This window comes from Anas platyrhynchos, chromosome 10, assembly GCF_047663525.1.
Source record: "Anas platyrhynchos isolate ZD024472 breed Pekin duck chromosome 10, IASCAAS_PekinDuck_T2T, whole genome shotgun sequence".
Classification (NCBI taxonomy): domain Eukaryota; kingdom Metazoa; phylum Chordata; class Aves; order Anseriformes; family Anatidae; genus Anas; species Anas platyrhynchos.
The window spans coordinates 18,168,075-18,189,854 of NC_092596.1; the positions used below are offsets into that span (position 1 = coordinate 18,168,075).

At 52.8% G+C, this 21,780-nt stretch overlaps 1 protein-coding gene across 3 annotated transcripts in view; it reads left to right on the forward strand.

Moving 5' to 3' along the window:
• The first annotated feature begins 1,832 nt into the window (after positions 1–1,832).
• PCDH19 (protocadherin 19) overlaps positions 1,833–21,780 on the forward strand; it is a 56,695-nt gene continuing 36,747 nt past the window's right edge. For 2 of the 3 annotated variants that reach the window (XM_027465007.3, XM_027465010.3), the window contains exons 1-2: positions 1,834–4,340; positions 7,392–7,719. In XM_027465007.3, the coding sequence (XP_027320808.1) occupies positions 2,200–4,340; positions 7,392–7,719 (2,469 nt within the window). In that variant the 5' untranslated portion in view covers positions 1,834–2,199. Of the gene's footprint in view, positions 4,341–7,391; positions 7,720–21,780 lie in introns of all 3 variants that reach the window. The other variant, XM_027465012.3, reaches the window with a different exon arrangement.

Genomic DNA, 21,780 nt, shown 5'->3' on the forward strand with positions numbered 1-21,780 from the left:
TTGCGTGGTCTCCCTCCGCACTGCTGCCAACACGTGTGCGTGGAGGCAGCCCCACGTCCTGAGCATCCCAGCGCCTCCACACCGCCCTTGGGAGGCCGATCCTCCCCTCCTGTCCTCATGCTCAGCAGCCTCGTGGGCTCCCCTTGCTGACCCAGCTCCAACCCCTTCGTGCTTGGGGCACGGCTCTGGTGCTGCTGTGGTGCGGGGAAGCGTCGTCCTCCTGCTCTCGGCAAACATCACCTCTGCCTCCCAGATGCCCTCGCTTGCATTTTTCCGGGGCCCAGCTCGTTCTGCTGTTTCCTTCCCATGTTTCTAATCTCACTAGGCCCTTTTGTGTTAATTTTCTATGCTTGCTGGAGCTCACAGCACCTCCCAGTATAGCATCATCTGCCAAATTCATTAATGTGCAGTTTACTCCCTCTTTCCAGGTCATTAATGAGGGTATTAAATGAGCGCAGACCTAACCTAGATCCCTGCAGTACCCCATAAACACCTCCCCCTGTTTCTAATTACCCTTTGTTTATGATCCTTCAGCCAGCTTTTCAATCTGCACGGCACAGTTCAAGTCATCAGAATTAATTTTTCCGAGGAAGACGTCGCAAGCGTGGTAGCGGAGCTTTCACCAGCTGCCCGGTGCCCACCACCTGCTGCGTCCCCTCTGCCTGCAGGACCCCCACTGCTGCCTCCTGGGGGGCTGCGGGAACCCTTGGTGACATGCATGGGGGGGAGCCCACTGGGAAGTCCCACCTCGGGTGCCCCGGGGATGGTGTCCCAGGGGGTAGTGTCCCTGGTGATGATGTCCCTAGGGGTGGTGTCCCTGGTGATGATGTCCCTGGGGGTGGTGTCCCAAGGGATGATGTCCTGGGGGTGGTGTCCCAGGGGGTGGTGTCCCTGGTGATGATGTCCCTAGGGATGGTGTCCCAAGGGATGATGTCCCTGGTGATGTCCCTGGGGGTGATGTCGCGGCGCGCCCACCAGGGGGTGCCTCCTGCCGGCGCCGCCCGCCAGATGGCGCCCTTGTGCCTGGGAAGGGCGGCGGGACCCGACGGCGCGGCCGCAGGGGCTGCCCCGGGGGGAGGCGGCCGCCCCGACGGGCCCGCGGCAGCGCCGGTGGCCGCCGGCCCCGCTGCCCAGCCGGGAGCCAGCTCGCCGCCATCGACCCGCGGGCTCCCGAGGCGGTTTGCCGCAGGGCAGCGCCGGCACCCGGCCTCCCCCCAACCTTTTATTATTATTATTTTATTATTTTTTTACACCCTCCCCCCCGCGGGGCTCGGCTCGGCTGCGAGTTCGCCGCTAAAAGCTTCGGGGCTGAGTCCGTGCCGGTGAGGCGGCACCGCGCAGCGGGACTCGGCGCTCCCCGGTGCATTGAAAACCACCTCGCGGGGCGCTGCCCGTGCCACAGCCGCCGGGTCCCCCCCGCAGCGCTCCCGGGGGCCGTGCCGGCGGGACGGGGCGGCGCTGCCCCGCTCCCCGCTCGGGCTGCCCCGGCCTCGGCGGTGCGCGGGATGCCGCGTGCCCAGCCCGGTGCCCGCCGGGCGCTCCCGATGCCGAGGGGGACACCGGCGGCGGCCGCAGCCTCGCAGCCGGCGTGCGCGGAGCCGCGGGGCCCCGGTGCCTGCCCCGCTCCGCTCCCGGCCGCGCCGCTCCGCGGGCCCCGCCCTTAGCCCCGCCCCTCCGGCCGGCGGCGCGGCTCGGCGCGCTCCCATTGGTGGCGGCGCGCCGCGCAGGCCCCGCCCCTTCGCGCTCATTGGCCGCGGCCCGCCGCCGCCCGCCCCCGCGCCGCCCGCCCCCGCGCCGCCCGCCCCCGCGCCGCCCGCCGGCGCTCCGGACTGCGGGCAGTGGCGTGCGGCCGCCGCAGCGAGCGCCGGCGGGAGCGGGCTCGGCGCTGCTCGGCTCGGCTCAGCACGGCTCGGCACGGCTCGGCACGGCTCAGCACGGCTCGGCTCCCGCTCGCTCGCCGGCTCCCGCTGCCCCTCGCCATGCCCGGTCCATCCGCAGCGCCGCCGGCTCGGAGGCTTTAAGCGGGCGGCGTTGAGCGTGGGCGCGGGGGTACCGCCGCCTCCGGTGCCCGCCCCGCTCCGCTCTGCTCCGCTCCGCTTCAGCCCGGCCCGGCGGGCGCTGCCCGCATGAGGGCGGCGGGCCCCTGAAGCCAGCGGCCGTCGGGGCGCGGCGCGGCGGCCGTCGGGGGCGGGCGCGGCGATGGGGGCTCTCCCGGCGCTGCTGGGGGCCGCCTTGCTGTGGGCCGGCGCCGGGGCCCTCGTCAACCTCAAGTACTCGGTGGAGGAGGAGCAGCGGGCCGGCACCGTGATCGCCAACGTCGCCAAGGACGCCCGGGACGCCGGTTTCGTGATAGACCCCCGGCAGCCCACCGCTTTCCGGGTGGTCTCCAACTCGGCCCCCCACCTGGTGGACATCAGCCCCGGGTCCGGGCTGCTGGTGACCAAGCAGAAGATCGACCGGGACCTGCTGTGCCGGCAGAGCCCCAAGTGCGTCATCTCGCTGGAGGTGATGTCCAGCTCCATGGAGATCTGCGTGATCAAGCTGGAGATCAAGGACCTCAACGACAACGCGCCCAGCTTCCCCACCGACCAGATCGAGCTGGAAATCTCCGAGACTGCCAGCCCCGGCACCCGGGTGCCACTGGAGAGTGCCTACGACCCGGACTCGGGCAGCTTTGGTGTGCAGAGCTACGAGATCACCCCCAACGACCTCTTTGGGCTGGAGACCAAGACGCGGGGAGATGGGTCCCGCTTTGCTGAGCTGGTGGTGGAGAAGAGCCTGGACCGCGAGACCCAGTCCCACTACAGCTATGTGATCACGGCACTGGACGGTGGTGACCCGCCCAACTTCGGCACGGTGGAGCTCAGCATCCGCGTCATTGACTCCAATGACAACAACCCGCTCTTTGAGGAGCCGGCCTACACCGTCAGTGTGCCCGAAAACGCCCCGCTGGGTACGCCGGTCATCCGCCTCAATGCCTCTGACCCGGATGAGGGCACCAACGGCCAGGTGCTCTACTCTTTCCACAGCTACGTCTCTGAGCGAGCCCGGGAGCTCTTCCAGATCGACCCCCAGAGTGGTCTCATCACGGTCAGCGGTGCCATTGACTACGAGGAGGGTCATGTCTATGAGCTGGATGTGCAGGCCAAGGACTTGGGGCCTAACTCCATCCCTGCGCATTGCAAAGTGACCATCAGCGTGCAGGATGCAAATGACAACCCGCCCCTCATCAACCTGCTCTCTGTCAACAGCGAGCTGGTGGAGGTGAGCGAGAACGCCCCGCCGGGGTACGTCATCGCCCTGGTGCGGGTCTCGGATCGCGACTCTGGGGCCAACGGGCGGGTGCAATGCAAGCTCCTGGGCAACGTGCCTTTCCGGCTCCAGGAGTACGAGAGCTTCTCCACCATCCTGGTGGATGGGCGGCTGGACCGGGAGCAAAGGGACCAGTACAACCTCACCATCCAGGCCAAGGACAATGGTGTACCTTCTCTACAGGCCACCAAGTCCTTCACCGTCAAGATCACCGATGAGAACGACAACCATCCCCACTTCTCCAAGCCCTATTACCAGGTCATCGTGCAGGAGAACAACACCCCAGGGGCCTACCTCCTCTCAGTCTCTGCAAGGGACCCTGACCTGGGCCTCAACGGCAGCGTCTCCTATCAGATTGTGCCCTCCCAAGTCAGGGACATGCCTGTCTTCACCTATGTCTCCATCAACCCCAACTCTGGAGATATCTATGCTCTGAGGTCCTTCAATCATGAACAGACAAAGGCCTTTGAGTTCAAGGTCTTGGCAAAGGATGGAGGTAATCCCTCTCTGCAGAGCAATGCCACCGTCAGGGTGATTGTCCTGGATGTCAATGACAACACGCCCGTGATCACGGCCCCACCTCTGGTCAATGGGACTGCGGAGGTGTACATCCCCAGGAACGCGGGGATCGGCTACTTGGTAACAGTGGTCAAGGCTGATGACTATGATGAGGGTGAAAATGGCAGACTTTCCTACGAAATGGTGGAAGGAGACAGAGGATTTTTTGAGATAGACCAGGTCAATGGAGAGATAAGGACCACCAGAGCCTTTGGGGAGAATGCAAAGACAGCCTACGAGCTGATTGTGGTGGCTCATGACCATGGAAAAACATCTCTGTCGGCTTCAGCCTTGATTTTGATATACCTGTCTCCGGCCCTCGATGCCCAGGAGTCCATAGGATCTGTTAACCTCTCCCTCATTTTCATTATTGCCCTGGGGTCTATTGCGGCCATTCTTTTTGTCACCATGATCTTCGTGGCAGTAAAGTGCAAAAGGGATAACAAGGAAATCAGGACCTATAACTGCAGGTAAAGAACATCTTTATTTCTCTGTGCCTGCCAGTGTCTGCTATGATTTTTGCGAGCACAGTTCCTTTTCCATTTGCTGTTGTGTACTGGGGGGCTTAAATTTGCTTTAGGAACAGAAGTGAGGCACTTGTCCCTCTCGGGAGAGCTCCTGAGAGGCTTTAAAACGTCCTTCTCCGGGAGATGGACGGAGACCCACCCGAGGTGCAGACGGCTGCGATCTCTCTCCGCGACAATCTGTTGCAGCAGGCGTTAGCTCCTGCATGCTGTGGCTGGAGAGACGAGCGTGGGGCCGGCTCCCGCTGCTCCGTGCAGGAGGACCAGGGACACCCGTTCCCTGCGTACCAGGGGTGGCTGTGGGACCCAAGTCCTGGCAACCCCGGTGGGAGCACGGCCGTCACGGGGCGAGCAGCGGGGACCCACGGCCCTTCTCCCCTCAAAAGAGCCATTGTGCATCCGTGGCACGGATGCGGCTCTCGGCCACAGCTGAGAATGGGGGCCGAGGGAATAAACGCTCCCCCAAATCTGCCATCTCCCTTGGACGCGACGCTGGTGGAAATGGCACGGCCGGCTTGGCTCCGAGCGTTGGCTTTAGCAATTATTTTTATGGCGCTGCGTTATTTTGCCCTGGCCGACTGTGGGCTCCCGGTCCGAAACGCAGGAGGGCAGGTCATCCTGCGCCCGGAGCCGGGCGGTGATGAAAGGCGAAGATGTGAAATGGAGCCCCTGAATATGTAACAGCCCCGCGATTATTGTCTCTCTTTTACTATTCTCTGTGTTACACAAGTTAGTAGACAAATGCTAACCACACATGAATATCAATCAGATGCCATAAAAGAGCAGCTGCAATGCCTCATAAATGGTTTAATCCTGTTACTAGTGAAATAGCCATGACTTCTCCATTCCTTCAGCACTGAGTCATTTCAGATGGGAGGAATGGAAATTAATTTTGCTCTACCTTTGAAACGTATCGTCGCCCCTGGCAATTTCGGAGTGCAGGGGGATGTGCAGTCTTTAAAGTTTTATTTACACAGAAATAATGCTGAAGAGTTCCACATTTTCACAACATAAAGTGTGTTTATAAGCCTTTTTGCATGATGAGGGAAAAATCATCTGCAAATAAAGCTTGCTCTGTGCTGTATTATGGGATGCCTAGCTTTAAAGGAAAGATAATATACCAGATTTTTTGCCAGCTCGGCCCATTAAACAAGAATAGAAGCTGAATGTATAAAAATCAAGTTGTGGTGGTGCCCCTCACAGCTTCACGCATATGTATAAGCACTGGGTTTACTGTGATGGTTTAGGGATTAATGAAGTGCAGTTTAATTAAATAATTGGTCAATAGAGAAAGGACAGCAAAATGAATGCCTGCAGGAAATAATTGGGATCTCACATTGCCAAACTTAAACATTTAGGTAAACAAAACAATTAAAGCTTCATCAAGCATTGTTAGACGACTCAGCAGCATATAGATTGTTGGCACAACAGAAATCCCTGTCTTCCTCTGATTTATTTACGCACTCGGGGGAATGCACGGGCTGTTATCAGTGTGATTCTCATCAGGAGAAGTCAGCTGCAGAGGTAAAGAAGTAATAGACAGCAGTCCTTGTGGCCGTCAGGCACCCTCTCCCCATGTTCTGTGTGTGCATTTAGAATTACCATTTCCTTATTTTAAACGTTCTTCACAACAGCTGCTGGAGAGTCTTCATAAAACGTGTTAATTTATGAGGCACATAAGATTATATGAGAGAGCTGTTCGACTTGGTGGCATTTTCATGCTCAGACAATTAGCTTTGTGGAACAAGAATATTTGTCCAATATTTGCCTTTCTAGATAAACGGTATTATTTATTCATCCTGTTATTTCTTTTGCGGCTATTGGATTTCTTTTTCTTTCTCTCTCTCTCTCTCTTTTTTTTTTTTTTTTTTAATGCTGTTATCATAATAAGAAGAGGGGCAAACTCCCAGCTTTCAATTGTGTGTTTCTGACTGTGGGTACAGCCCGATATGCTTCCCTGGGAAATACTGAGCTGCCTAGCACTGCGCGTGCACAAATGCATCTGTGGGGCATTTGTTGGGTTGCATTGGCCCCTATGGAAAGCAGCCACAGTCACTTTGAGCTGAGCATGCAGAGTTAACGGAAGGTGCAGTCATATTTTTTCGTTATGTTCTCTGTGGTGTTTTATGGTAACTTTTTTTCCTCCTGTGTTTTGTAGAAGGCAAACAAGGCACTTCATCAGTTGATTCTTTTGGCAGGTGGAAAGCAAAGAGGGGAAGAAAGGCAGAGAAAAACAAGCTTGCAGTAAAAAAACAAAAAAAAACAAAACAAAAAAAAAACAGGTCAAAAAGGATCATTTCTCTTTGCAAAACACAGTTGTTGTTCTCCGATTTCTAGAAGACGAAAGCCTTTCCCAGCAGAAGGGTGTGTGTATGTCAGGGGGTGAATGAGGAATAGGTTACCGTTGGAAAAAAGATTTCAAGTTATCAGGTATTATCAAGAGATAGTCAAAATACGAGTACTTTGGATAAAACATTAATAAACAAACAGCCTTTGGAGTGTGAGAAAGTAGAGCTTGCCAGCTAGGGCTGCTCTGGGTTTGGTTTATTTACTGCTATGGAAAATGAACTGGGAAAAAATCCGCTATTCATTTTGAATTTTCATTACGGGGACCAAATTAAATCACTTTTAAAATCCTTATTACGCATGGAAATGAATGCAGGTACCCTTTTCAGTTCATGGATTTTAACATCTCCATTTTTCTCTTCTGCAGGCTGGACTTTACTTCCAGTAACTAAATATCAGCAATTATAAACACTAGAGAAAAGCAGAGGCATTTTCCCTTCCCTTTATTTTTCACGTTTGACCTAAAAACATTACACATATGAAAATAAGCTAAAGACCATTCCGTGCCACGAGATCCCAAACGTGACGTAACGTGCATGACTAAGAAACCTACATGGAGATGGGGCCAAGCCCTCTGGGTTTCTGAGTGTTTTTTTTTCAGGGGCAGAGTATGGGATGCTCTCAGCTGTTTCTTTTGCTTCTGTCCCTTAGAATTGCAGAGTACTCCTACGGGCATCAGAAGAAATCAAGCAAGAAGAAGAAAATCAGCAAGAACGATATCCGCCTGGTACCGCGGGATGTGGAAGAGACGGATAAAATGAACGTTGTGAGCTGCTCCTCTCTCACCTCATCCCTCAACTACTTCGACTACCACCAGCAGACCCTGCCGCTGGGCTGCCGCCGCTCCGAGAGCACCTTCCTCAACGTGGAGAGCCAGAACAACAGGAACGCCGGCTCCAACCACATCTACCACCACACCTTCGCGGGGCAGAGCCCCCAGCAGCCCGACCTCATCATCAACGGGATGCCGCTGCCTGAGGTGAGCACTTCTTATGTGTTTGCCTGGTCCAGACAGGTGGTCGCGGGCGGGTGTTTCACCCCCTGGACACTGCAGAAGTCAGCAGTGGTGTTGGGGTGGTTGATGCTGGCGTGGCACGGCTCTCTGTGAGCTCGACCAGGCTGGGCTTGGTTGCTCTGTAAGTGGGTTCTGAGTGTGTTGACTGTTACATGGTCAGGAGTTTTTAAAGAGGTCTTTAGAAGCCTCTTTGGTGGCCATCACTCATCCCAGCAGCACGTCATGCTGGGGATGCAGGTGTGTGCCCAGCTGTGTCCCCTCACCATGCACACCAGTGCGCATTGGTGTGCTAGGGATGTGTGGTACCTAATGAAGGCATGTACAGGTGCTGCCGTGATCCACGCTGTCCTCATCAGGTTCTTCTAATTCATCGGCTTTCCTGTACATCACAGGCATCATTTAATGTTGCTTGTTTGTCTCTCTTTGAATTATTGTTTGGTATTAAGCAAAACAATCAAAGGTTTGTCATGTTTCCTTCTTTGAACGGAATAACAAAGCTGAAAAAACACCTAAAATATTTATGGCTTGCACTGTTTTGCGTTCGCTGTGCTGGTGTAAATGCAAAATGATGCTCCTGAAGACAGTGGAGCTGCTTCAGATTTATCCTTGCACTATAGAGAGCAGAGCCCGGCCCGCTGCGAGAGTCTGCAGGGCTGCTGGAAGCGGTCGGTGCTGGCAGGCCTGATTTTGCAGCATACGTAGTGCCGAAATGCTCCCCAAACCCTGGTATTTTAGCCTCCACTAGGGCTGCAGAGGCATCTCCTGAGCAGTCACACAGCGGTGTCGGCTTCGGCAATTCAAGGCAGAGGTGCAGCTTTTAATTCCCCGGTGGCAGGGAGGCGGCTGCCTGGCTCCTCGTGGCAGCTGGTGGGCTTCAGCTTGTTCCCATGCCCTGAACCTCTCCTGTCCCAGCATTTTGGGCTCCTTGCTGTGTTACAAGGCTGCAGCTTGGGGCTGGCTGAGCCAGCACCTGGACCAGTGTCTGAGCATGGAGCAGTGCCCGTGGATGAGCCCCCATGTGCCTTCGGGGTCAGTGGTGGTGACAGGGTGCTGGTGTGGGGGGCTCAAGACTGTTTTGACTCCTGGTCTTGGTACAGAAGCTGTGATAGAGTTTCCTAGCAATAACTGGATGGAAATGGCCTGGATATAAGAGCTTGCAGATTCTACCTGAGAGTACCCAGCCACAGACCTTAGCAGGCTGTGGTGGGGAGAGGCAGGGACTTGCAGCCACACAAGTCGGAGTGGTTTGGGTTAAGCATGTCTCTGGCCAAACGCAGCAGAAGAGCTGCTCCCGGAGCCGCCTGCTCCCTGGGAACCATCGTTTGGGGATTCCCACCGACGCTGCCGTGTGCTCCTTGCTGAGCAACGCCTTGAGTTTGGGATGCGCTGCCGCTGGGATGATGAGCCAGGGGGATGTGGTACTCCAGAGCCCCTGCCCTGTGCACGCCCCAACTGCAGGGCCAGGGCACTTGTGGAGGGGAACGCTTCCCTTTCCCTCTGCCTCCAGCTTGCCCCTTCCTTCTCCCAGCCCATTTGAGGCAGGATGTGAAGTGCTGATACCTGGCCTGCAGAAATGAATTCGTCTCTCCTAACGAGTACCTCGCTTTGCTGCCCTGGAGGGTCAGCTAAAAATGCGCCCTCCGGCAGCCTGCGAGCACACAGGAGGGCAGCTGAAGGCCTCCCAGCTCGGCCCAAAGACTGGCTCCCTCCACAGTGGGTGCTCTTGTGGAGCCTTGTCCCAGCCCCGGTGGATAACAGAGGGGTTCCCGTGGCTCTGACGGTGTGGAGCAAATCTGGGGCACGGCAGCCTCCTGCAAGATGACATGTCGGGGCCATGGGCTTGCTCTCTGGGGATGCTGTACAAAAGGGCAGGGTTGGGGTGAGGGGAAGAGAAATCCCAAGTGGAAGCTGATGGGATGTTTATTTCAGGGAAGGATTATTATTTTCTTTATTTTTTTTTTGTTTGGAAATCCCCTGTGGTTTTCCAGCTGTTGCAAGGGCAGTTACCCCGTTGGTAACTGGGCTGTTGTGCACCACCTCCATCTCGGGTGCAGCCTGCAGAGGCTCCTCCAGGCTTGCTGCACCTGCTCAGGTGTGCCCAAAGCACGTGTCCACCTCCTCTGCAGGAGCTGGCGTGGGTCCTCGGGCACCTTCCCGCAATCCCACCGCCCAAATCCTCCTGCTTCTGCCATTGGAGCATTGCCTCCATGCGTCCACAGCGCTCTGTCATTTGGGTAGCGGTTGCTGCTCACTGTAATTATATCCTTGGGAAGTATGCTGGTGGTGCACACCTCCAGGTGCAGATGATTTAATAAATACAAAGCCGGCCCGAGTGCAGAGTTTCCAGAGCCTCCAGGAAGGCAGCAAGCGATTAGCTTTCCCCGTCAGAGCCAAGTCGTTCCCCGCAGCGCCTTGGGTAGGACTTTGTCGGGGCTGGTTGGAAGTGCCTCCGGTGACGAGGCGGCCGCCGCATCCCCCGGGAGCCTTTAATAGGTGTCAGTGTCAGGGAGATAGCGCTGACGCTCCACCTAGGAGTGACTTCTCCTCCTGCGCTGATGGGAAGGCAAAGCATCGCTTGATAAAAGATAAAATACAGAGGTAAACATGTAGCTGGCGGTGTCAGTTAGCATATGATGCTCGTGTCTGCAAGTAAGTGATTGCCTCTGAAAACGAGCACCGTCCTCGCAGAGGCTGGCTTTGCGTTGGCTTGATATGTAGCTGGTCTTTAATGTGAGGCTCATTTACTTTAACAGTCAGGAACCTTGAAATAAAAGTCCCCGAGGATGGGCTGTTTGCGGAGCGAGCTGCTCTTCGGGAGACGGCTCCTGCGCCGTGGCAGCGGGACGTGCGGTGGCAGGGCCGTGGCCACACCGTGCCAGTGATAATTGGATTCGTCTCTGCTCCTGTGTTCCTCCTCTGAATCCAGAAAGGATTAAACAGCCAAGGATTTTGGCCTGCCTCTGAGGACGCAAAAAGGCACGGGACGACCCTCGAACAGCTTTCCCCTTTTGGGCTGTGCGGTGCCAGGGCTGCCAGGAGGACGTGAGGAACTGGTGTGGGACGTCCCGGTGCCAGCAGCCCTACGTGGGCTCGGCTGGGGCTGGACAGGGTGCTTGAGCATCTCCTCGGCCACAGGCGGTGGTGGAGGCACCGAGTGCTCCCCAGAGCACGGCTGGCAGCACGGGCCTTGGCCCCGGTTTGTGTCTCGTTTTTTGCTGCAGCACGGAGAGCAGCAGGCGGGGAGCTGAGAGGGCACTGCCGGGCAGGGCTTTTGCTGCTGCTGAGTGTTTTTCTCTTCCTGCTGAGCCCGAGGAGAAGTCAGCTTTGAAACCGAAAGGGCTTGTTGTCGGGTTTTGTATGCATATTGCTGGGAGTTGTATACCAGGAGATTAAAAATCAAAATTAATAGGAGCCATTAGGCAGCTTCCTCGATAAAAATGCACGTTGCATTGGGGTGGTGCGGAGAGCGGTCTGAATGCAGAGCGTTTTAGGATCCCCGGGACACAATTTGCATGCAGAACGGCCACCCTTGGGTAACACTTGCATGCCCAGATTTCGACTTGAAAAGAAAGCGGTGTGTGTGCAACAGCTGCACCGTGCTGCCGCAGCCGGTCTCACACCCCACTTTTCTCTCAGATGGCACCGCTTCGGGAAACACCACCCTAGTGTCGGGGGCTGCCCCAGGTTGGGGAGCATCCCACGGGCACAGGGAGCATCCCACAGGCACGGCGTGATCCCCCGGCTCCACGTGGTCCCCTGGGGGGACGCAGATGCCCTGTGGTGTGTGGGTGCCGCCAGGTTGCAGCCACTGCCTCCTGCGCTGGCAGGCACCGGCAGTAAGATGGGGAATTACTGGTTTTAGTGGTAATCCTGGCCTAATCCCCCAACCTCGATACACTCCTGCATAATCCTCACTCACACTGATTTCGCCCGGGCTCCCTGTAGCAGTAGGGATTATTTGAGTGAGCAACAGTTGCAGGATAAGGCCCCGGTGGTTTCAGATATGCTTTTTACTACCTGGAAAGCGTTCTCCTCACCATAGGAAATGGTTTTCTAAGCACAATAGAGCAATTTTCGTTTCAGGCAGCACAGGCAGTTTTTGCTCTGGCTATCTCGCAGTGTTAACTAAAGCACATTTCGACAACATACAAAGATTTTTGTTTTGTAAGAAATGAAATCAGCGTGGCTGTTCCTCTTTCTCTGTCATTTCTCTACTTGTCAATTCTTTCTTCCCCTCCAGCTTATCCTCCTCTTCTCTGCTAGCCTTAAAAAGCCCCAAAAGTGTCTGTTATAATCACATTTTGTGTGTTACAACCAGAATGAATGTACTCACTTTAATATGCTCGGTTTGAGGAAATCAGTTTCTGTCTGGTATAACAGACAATTTGTTATAAACCATGCCATTTATAAGTGAAGGGCCTTGCTTTAGTGTAACACTAGGGAAACGTCATGATACATAATTGGAAGGGATTTGGCTTGCTTCTCAGTAATACTGTGTGTAGAACGAAAGAAAAAAAAGAGATAATTTCCGACCCGGAGAAAGTTTGCAGCATTGAGACATGCCAGACTGTTGAAATAAGGCTTATTTTAAGTAGAGATAATAATTAAAGCATTATCAGCAATGATGTTCAACTAGTCGGAAGACTGCCTTCGCAGCAAACGTTGCCAGTCTTGTTTTCTCCTTGGGAGGTCACTGTAACTCAGCACTTTTTTTGGTCTCTGATTTGCACCGAGATGTGCAAGCACGGGTCACGTCTCTAATTAGCGCGTCTGCCTTCTCGCGCGTGAGCATCTCTGTCTGGTAGCTAACGGCAGCCTTTCTTCTCCGGGAGCCCGGCGAAGACCGGGGATGCTTTCAGCTTGAGCCTGCCGCTCTTTTTCCCCTCCTTGGTGATGGGGATAGCCAAGAGCTGCCCAGGTTTCACCAAGAAACTGCAGGAGAGCTCTGCCGATCCTTGCAGGTGGTGGCAGGGCAGGTGGCGGGTGGCTGGTGGCACCCACGGCTGTCCCCACCAGGTCTCCGCAGTGCCATGATGTGGGGGCACCCAGTGCCACCACCCCCATGGCACCTTCGGATGGGCACCCAGAGCCTCCCAAGAGCTCATGGTGGCCACCGGGGAGGTGTCGGGGTGTCATGGACACTGTGCGTCATCGGCGCTCCCTGACCTCTCACAGCTCAGGGGTGATGCAGTGGAAACGATCCGCATTATGCATCTTCTGTAATCGCTTCCAGCTCTCCATGTTGAAAAATTTGTCTGAATACCTTGCAACAGAGATAAATACCCCAGCTCCCATTCATGTTGAACAAGGGCTTGCACTGGCTGCACGCTTCCCGCACCAGGTCTCCAGCAAGCATTGACTTCAGCACGGCTCTGCTCCGGCACCGGGGGCACCACGTGGGACTGGGGGCATTTACCGTGGGGTCCATGGGGAAATGGGGTCAGGGCATGGTGTGGTGCCAGCAGCTGTGTGTGAAAGCCAAGCTCCTCTCCTCTGATGCCAGGACCCAGAGCGCTCAGAATGGAAGTGCTTTTGTCATCGTATTTCCATACTAGCAATGGTTTGTTTTACCTTAGGTGCTATACGCTATGTATCAGTGTAAGTATGTGAAGTGTACAGATTTAAATATTGTACATAATTATGTAAATAACTATCTATTTTGTCATATAGCTATATATATATACACACCATTTTTTTCTATGCTATTTGTTTGGGTGTTATGATTCACTTTTACCAAAAGTATAGCAGCTCAGCTCGTTTGGCTGCTAGTAATTTTGAATTGGATGCATATTTCTGATGCATAACTTTTACTTGTTGAGTCTGTAAAAAAAGGTCCTGTGAGTATACTTACATGGTAGATAAGACTTTTCCCTTAAATTAGAAAAGACTTACAGTAAGTAATTATATCGAAAGGGTGGTCTTGCACGCTATTTATAGCCTTATGTATAGCAGCTTCCAAATTAGCTCTTGTTGTATTGAGCGACATGAACTCTGTGGTTTCTTTCTGTAATTTATTTTGCATAAAGCACATGCATGCAAAGGAATATTTGAGGCCAGGCGCGCATCTCCTTTGGGTAACCTCACGCACATCTGCTCGGCTCCTTGAAGAGCTGTATTTGTCAGCTGCCACCTCCTGAAGCCCCTCCTGAGGGGCTGGAGTTGCAGAAAGCCCTCAGCCAGGTGCCCTTCCAGGCCCTCTCTCCTGCCTTCAGCCAGATGTGCCCTGGATGTACGGAGCTGGGCTTGTCCCCGGAGGGCTCCCTTCTCCTGCCCCGCTGCTGCAGGGCCGTGCCTCCTGCCTCCCCCGGGAACTGCCCAGACACAGCTCTGAGCCCCTCCAGGGATGAGGCTTCTCCTCTGGGAAATTATTCTGCGGTCGCACGGGGACGGTCAGTAGTGGTTTCTGCCCTTCCGATTTGTCCTGACGGTCAGCCAATGTGTTTCTGCTTGGGAATTCACTCCGGTGCTGCCTGCTTTGCCTTCCAAACCCAAAGGGCAAAATGTTGCTGATATGTTGCTTCGCTGCAGGGCCGGTGATGCTGCTCGGTGATGTCGTAGGTCTTGCGATTCCCTTTGCCCCTTACTGTGACACAACAACTTGCAGCACAACGTATCTCAGGCCCCCGAGCATCGCATTGTCAGTGTCATGTTGGGATGGAGCTGCTTTCAATACAATGGAGCATCCCAGTGGCAAAAGTGCTTTTCCACCTTCCAACCCTCCCTTTCTTTCTTCCTGCCTTCTCCTGGAGGCATTGGTGCTGCCCTTAAAGGTTCATATATATATTTATATATATATAAAATACAGGGTGTCAGCAGCCGTGCCAGCCGCTGCTGCCCGGCCAGGTTGCATATGGGGCTGTGCACAGCCTCGCTTAAATAAATGATTAGATATTGTTCCCAGCAGAGGCTATAGTTGAGTTCCAATCATTTTCTGTTAATTAAAATACAGGATGGTCTTATTTGTAGCATAAATAGTTGTAATCTGTGTGCTTATAAGTGTAATTATAATTCAAATTAGAGCGTGCTCGGCATTCGCAGTGTGTGGGGTGCTCTCCACGAAGTGCTGCCCTCACCGACAGAGTGCAGGGCTGCTGGGCACAGACCGTGTCCTCGATCCCGTCTGGTGCCAGCTCCCAGCCAGCCTCCTGCCTTCCCCAGGAGCATCTCCAGGCCTCAGCAAGGAGACACTGAAGCCGACGTCCCCAGCCACACTTCGGGCCAAATTTTGCTGTTCCTGTTTGTGCAATGCTTGCATGTGGCACTGGTTGGAAGATTAGCTGGAGAGGAGGCTGCGGTGTCATCACTTCAGTGTCTCAGTCTGGCTTCCAGTCTAAATTTGGAGTGAAGTAATGGCTTGTGTCAGCTGGACAAGTGATTATTACCTAGCCTGGAAGTGAGTCCCTGTTTAACCCAGCATCGCAGCTGGTTCCCGTCCCCTCCACAGGCTGGCAAAGGCTCTGAAGCAGCCGTGGAGCCGCACGCATCCCATGTCGCGCTCCCTGTGCTCGACGGCTTGCCCCGCGCCCTCCGATGGAAGCGCTCAGCACGGCGAGGTGATCCCCAGCAAGGCTCCCTCATTAAGCGCGATAAATACTGCCTGGCATCGAGAGCAGGCTGTGTCTGCCGGAGCTGCGCAGACCAGGTCTTTGTCTCCACGTCCCGTTGGCCACAGGAGATCTGGACGTGAATCCTTCGTCGTTCTCACGGGGATGTGGAGCTTGTCGGATTACACCATCTTTTGTAAAGACAGGTGTATGCCACAGGGCAGGTTTTAAAATTCCTGTGTTGGTGGATTGCATTAACCCATACTAAGTCAGGTATGTAAAATTCCATTAAGCAAAAACCCTCTGGCATTTTCTCACCAGTGCTAGAGATCTGCGGGCTATGCTAATGTTGTGCGTTTGCTCATCTATTAGTAGGATGATGGTTTTAAAATAATAACATTTATCTTTGGCAGCGGACCTACAATAGTGCATGCAGAGTACAATTTTGTGAAAGGCTCTGCAGATGTTGCCTCATTCAATCTGGGTCAAAAGGAGTGCTTAGAATCATAAAGGTTAGAAAGAGATCAAATAATTCTGCGTTTTTATTGCTGAATAATGTACTTGGAAAATATCATTCACCATTATTAGACTAAGTGAGTACAGAAAACACAGGACTCAATAGTCATTTCTCACTATTGGCTGATTTTACTGTTTTTATAATGTAGCTAAATTCCCTGCTATTGATTCCAGCATCGATTATCGATCTGGAAATCTAAATGTATGCGGTGGTGTGAGCACACAGGAGTTTAACAATTGCAGAATTAGGTTTTTGCCTCTTCCTGCAGCATTTGGTGCGGGCAGCGCACCGGCAGAGCAGATTAATGGCACTTTTTGGGAGCTGTCTGTGTTTTGCGGTGATGTATAGGGCCCAGCGGCCTGCATGCCTGGATGATATAGGTGGTGTGTGGATGTTGAGCAGCGCTGGACAGTCTCATGGAAAATAACCAGGCTGGTGTTGCAGCGCTCGGATGTTGCTCTTCTGAATGGGGATGAAACACTCATGAAGGAGAAAAGCCAGAGAAGCACCCATTTTATGTGTGTTCTTTTCATGCATCAGAGCTCGTGCAAACTCTGCCTGGCAAACCCAGCACCCCGCACGGGAGGCATGTTTGGGACTCACCTGCCTCCACTCACCTGCTCCCTCCCCAGCTCGTTGTCGTCAGATTCACATCTGGATGCTCTCCATGGACACAGCTTCGGTGGCATTTACTAAACAAAATCACATGGCTGTTGGCTCAAAACAAGCATCCAGACCTGCCTGCCCAGCAAAAGGCTTTTCCAAGAGTTTGCGGATGGTTCCTCTCTGGTCCTGCTTCCTTCTCGCCCTGCACTGGTGGTGTCCTACCTTTGGGGGGTAATAGGGCATTTTGGATGAGGTGCGCCCCTGGGCTGTGGCCCGCGTAGCCCGCAATGAAGTCCTGTGTTTGAAATGAGTTTTGGAGTATGTTCCTCTCTTGTTCTCCACAGTTAGATGTTGTCAGCATTAATATGCCATTAACACATGCTCGTTAGGAGGAGAATGATTATACCCTGCAGAATATGGGGGAAACCTTCATTAGGCACTAACATATTGAACCAAGCTGCAGACTTCACATGGGAAAACTCGGGGAAGGTTCTGCTCGGCATCAGGTTTCTGTAATTTCTCCTCGTCACTCTGACAAAAGCCCCTTGTTTTCTAGCACGTGCTTTTGGCTGCGAGTGATGAGTGCAGCGAGCCGGGCCACAGCCTGTAGCACCAAGATCCTTCTGGGGACCCGACTTCTGTCCTCCCCCAAAAGGAAGACGTGCTAACTGGGCTTCAATTTGGCAGGCGAGGACTCGGCCCCTCTCCCCTGGGCTGTGCTGGCTCCTGGGGTTAACGCGATGAAAACCCATGCAGCGCTTGGAGATGCTCGGGGAACAGATTTGTTGAGAGCCGAGGTGTCATTTCTGCATATTTGCTTTTCACACCATAACGACACTTTAAGCGCTCGCCTGGCCTTGCTGCCTGCAGTCTGGAGGCATAACCTGCCACGTGTGACAGGGCGATCGCTCGCCCCGCTGATGGTGGCAGTGAGCGCGGCGGCGGCTTGAGGTGTGTGCGCGGTGCTCTCCTCCGGCGCCCACGAGTTCAGGTGGGAGGACGGTGCTGCAGCGGGCGAACACTTGAAGATGAAGACCCTCTTTGCATGCACGTGTCCCTTGTGGTAGGTAACAAGGGATGGTCGATAAAGCTCGTAGGTGGCATTTAATCAGAATTTATCCTGAAGGGGGTGATTTCACAGATCTCCGTGCAGCTGACATCTATCCTGCATTATCCGTGAGCTCGCTGTCTCTGTCCCTATCCCATCCGTATCGGATACTTCTGCCATTTTGGCGGTAGGGCCCTAAAATTGCCTCTGACCCATCACTTTAGCCCGCTCCCCTCTGCCTGCTGTGCGTGCTGCCGCCCCATCATGTCTCGCCACGTAGGAAGCGCGGCTGTGTATGTTCGCTGGGTGCCGGTGACTCATGTAATCACCATGCGAAACGCATCATTCATAAACTGTTTAGCGCGACCTTTTGTACAGTAGCACTAATTATTATTATCACAGAAGCCCAGTAAACTAGACTAGCAATTATCAGGGATTTATTTGAATGGACAGCTAAGCTATTCTTGGCAAGTTAGTCAAAGCAGTTGTCATGACAGCTACACAAATGTGTCTTATGAATTGGGTTAATTAGGGTAATTAATAACTGTTGTTTTGCCCTTTTTAACAAGGTATTGCCTAGACACTATCAAAAAATAGCAATTGTACCTAGCAGATGTATTCTTCTTCTAGCAGCAACCTTCAAATCACAAAACCAAAGCAGTAAATATCTTGGGCTGTCATTCTGGAAGGAAAAGTGTGCAAAACAAGAGAGCGAAAGGGTGCATTGTAATCCTTCTGCTGAGCTTCCAGTGCTGCGTGGTGCTGCGTACAGCTTGGTCAGCGTCATTATTGATATTACTATTATTATTGATTTCAGTTCCGTGCAGACAAATGCTTTTGTGGACGGAGAGGGCAGCACCGAGGTGCTCTGACCCAGCGGCCATCAGAGCAGGCTCTAAGTGGCAGAACTTGCAGCCAGTTTTAAAGCCATTTTAAATGACCGTGAATTATTGTTGTTTTGCTCGTGTGTCACTTATGCCTCATCAGGATGGCTGTCTCGTGCCAAATCTCCAAGTTCTCGCGCAGGCACAGCATCTGTTTCTTTCAAAACAAGTGTTTTGCTGAATAAATGATTTTGGTTTTGTCATTGTTGCTGATACCAAGTGATGGCAGTAACCAACGCTGCTGGTAATGAAGTGGAAGCAAAAAGCCTGAAAAGGAAAAAAAAAAAAAAGGAGCACCCAGTGAATAAATTGGACACTACCGGCTGCCTCGTGTGGCCTTTGTCAGCGTTAGTGCCAGGCCATGAGGTGTTTGGGAAGGAACCTGTGGCATTCTCCTGCTGCTGCTGGCTGGGGTGGTGGGAGGGAGCTGCCAGGCAGGTGGGCAGCGTTCAGTGCGTTCTGGTGTTCCTCAGACTTGTGCTGCTGTGGTTATAATTAGCAGTGCCACAGCTTGTGCAGCTGCAAGTACAGCTGCTGGGAAACGGCAGGCACAGGTAGCTGAGTGTCACCGGCCACCCTCTGTCTGGGCTCCCTGTCCTTGCGCTCTTCCTTCATGCTGCCAGCAGGGCCCTGTCCCACAGCGGTGGTGGTCCCTGTCCCACGCTGGTGGTGGTCCCCAGCCCGTGCTCTCTGCTTGCCTGGAGGATTTGGTGCTGGTTGTTAAAAATGACCCAAGATGACAGACGAGATTCAGGAATATTATGTAAACTTTGCAGGAAAATGACCTGAATCCATGACTGAAGGCTCTGAGCGGTTCTCCAGCTGCAAAGAGTCTTCTCTATTTTTATCACCTCTGGGTTTTCAAAGCCCTCTTTTAACTAAAGCTTATTTGCTAATATGCATCTTATAAAAATAAAAGAAGTTTTAAAAAAAATGAAGAAGGAAAGGGAAAAAATCCCAAAGAAAAACACCTCTATATAGAAGGTAGGGTTTTAATGAAGAAATATTTTACACCATTCTCCTACAACCTTAGGGCTAATAGCCTGGAACTGGTACTTTGGCTCCTTAAAAAGCCCAACAAGACAAGCCAATTACGGCCTCTGAAACATTTTTATTTTTAGTTCCTTGTAATAGCAATTCATCCTCGGCTATGGTACATTAACTGGAAGGAACAAGAAGTAGTAAGGTTTTGGCATCTTTGTAATAACTAACGGGCTGTGTTTACTGGCGTGTTCGTAGTGCCGGGTGTATTTCCCCCTCCGTGGGGACGGAGCGGGATGGGGAAGGCGATGTGGGACGTGCTGGGGACTTGTCTCTCTGCACAGCCAGGGGGATCCTGCCGAGCTCCCCTGGCCAGGGTGTACATCGCTGATCCTTTCCCATTGGGAAACGCAAAGAGAGGATGCAAGCACCTGCTGGTGTGGTTCAGCTCAGGTTTATCATGCTCTGTTGTCGGGGGATTTTAGCTGAAGCCGGGCTGCCACAACGATCGTGCTCCCAAAACGGAGCTGGCGGCTGCAGCTGACGCCCTCAGTATTTTTAACTCGTCTGCAACGATTTTTTGGTTTTTCTTTTGCAGTGACATATCTATGATTTCTCCTGTTCCTTACACAAGGTACTGTTCTGGCCTGCCACTCCAGAAGGTGACTGACAGGGAGTTTTATTTAGCTCCAGCAATGGGAACGTTTGAAAAAAGGGTTCCTCTGTTATATTTGTTTTCATTCCTAATGGAAGGAGGCAGGCAAAGGACAGTTCTGAAAGGTTTTTTAACAAATCTGTAAGTCATGCCCCATTACCCTAGGGCTGCTGATTAGATCCAGATTGTTTCTTGCACTACTTAGAGAGGGGTGCAGTCCACGGTGGAAACTGCATCCATATATCCATTACACAGCTGCGAGTTGCAGGCCCAGGTGATGTGAAGAGCCTGCCATTAAGTTTATCAGCTGTTATATCCCCGCAGGGTATCGGCTTGTGGCAGGCTGTGCCCCACAGGGCCATTGGGGGTCACATGCAGCCTGTCTGTGGGGGAGTGTTGCCCCCTGCCCCTTGCTTTTGGGGCTCCCCCTGCCCCAAAAGCCACTCGGGGTCTTCTGGTGGCAGACAGGGCATCGCCAACCTGCTGGCCAGTCTCATTCCAGCTGAGGCATTTGTTTGCTCTTGCCTAGAAAATATACCTCCCTTTTGGGTCAATATTTTGCTTTTCCTTTGGTTTTGTGGTGCCGGTGCCAGACGGCTGGCCCCCGGCGCGGCGGTGGCTGCTGGAGGGACGCCTGTGTGCGCTGGCCTCTAAAGAGCTTTTGGACTGTAGGTGCCATCTGAATAGAAGGAGTTTTATTATTGCATTTTTGCTCTCCATAACGATACTGTAGATTTCTGATATGTTGACAAATTCAAACGGGTGATATTATTTGTGGCTTTCAGGAGTGTAATTATGGCTTCATTGTGTGTCATCGCTCTCAGGATTCAATCTGGGTTTTTAATCCCACACCCTTTTTAAAATCACATCACAGCAGCTCCTTTACTCTTGCCTCCGATCCATTTTCAGACAAAAATGAGAAAGCCTGTGTATATTTGGGGAGGGGACGGGAGTTCAGAGCGGATTAGTGGGTACGGCAGCGCCGTAATGCAATCTGTTTTGATACTTTTCTCATTTCTGATGAGCAGGGTGATGCTAAAGGCTGAACTCTCCCGGTGATTTTTCTGAAATGCTTTTTATTTTATCAGGAGAAAATGGAGGCTGGACTCAGTTCCTTCAGTGTTTAATAATGTCCATCAGAACCAAACGCCCTTTATTTAAGCTGCAGTAGTAATTAGAGGGTTGGTGGTGTTAAGCAGCCATGGAGTCTGGCTCTGAGGAATGTTCATTGTGCCTCATTAAATTTGGAATTAGTACTTAAAAGGTCAGAAATAAATATTCTGTTTATATTTCAGGGATAGTAAATCTAAATGGTTGCTGTGTGTGCACATCCTCGTCTCTGCTTGTTCCTGCTGAACTGAGCGAGGCACTGCTCCATTTGGTTTAGGCAGCAATCAGAGTGTCTGCAAAAAAGCCCAACCCCAAAACCAACCATGGTTTCATTGATCAGGGGCAGGAAAATGATCTGCTGTATTATATCTAATTATAAAACATCAATATCGGACGCTAAATGCACTTACTTTTTCAGAGACTATACTGCTAGTTTACAGTTTGCAATCTCATGTGTTACAGGCTTTAGCAGTAAGCCAGGCTGTAGGGAAATGGCTTCAGAGGGAGATGCCAGAGGTCAGATCCTTTTAACCTTTATCAGGCTTCCCCAGGTGACTGGCTCTTACATACTCCTTAATAATAACCGAATAGCTTCACATTTCTCCCTGGTCTTGTTTGGGGCTGTTGCTTTGTCCTGTCACTGTGGCTCCTGACCTCTGACTGATGCTCGGAGGCAGTGC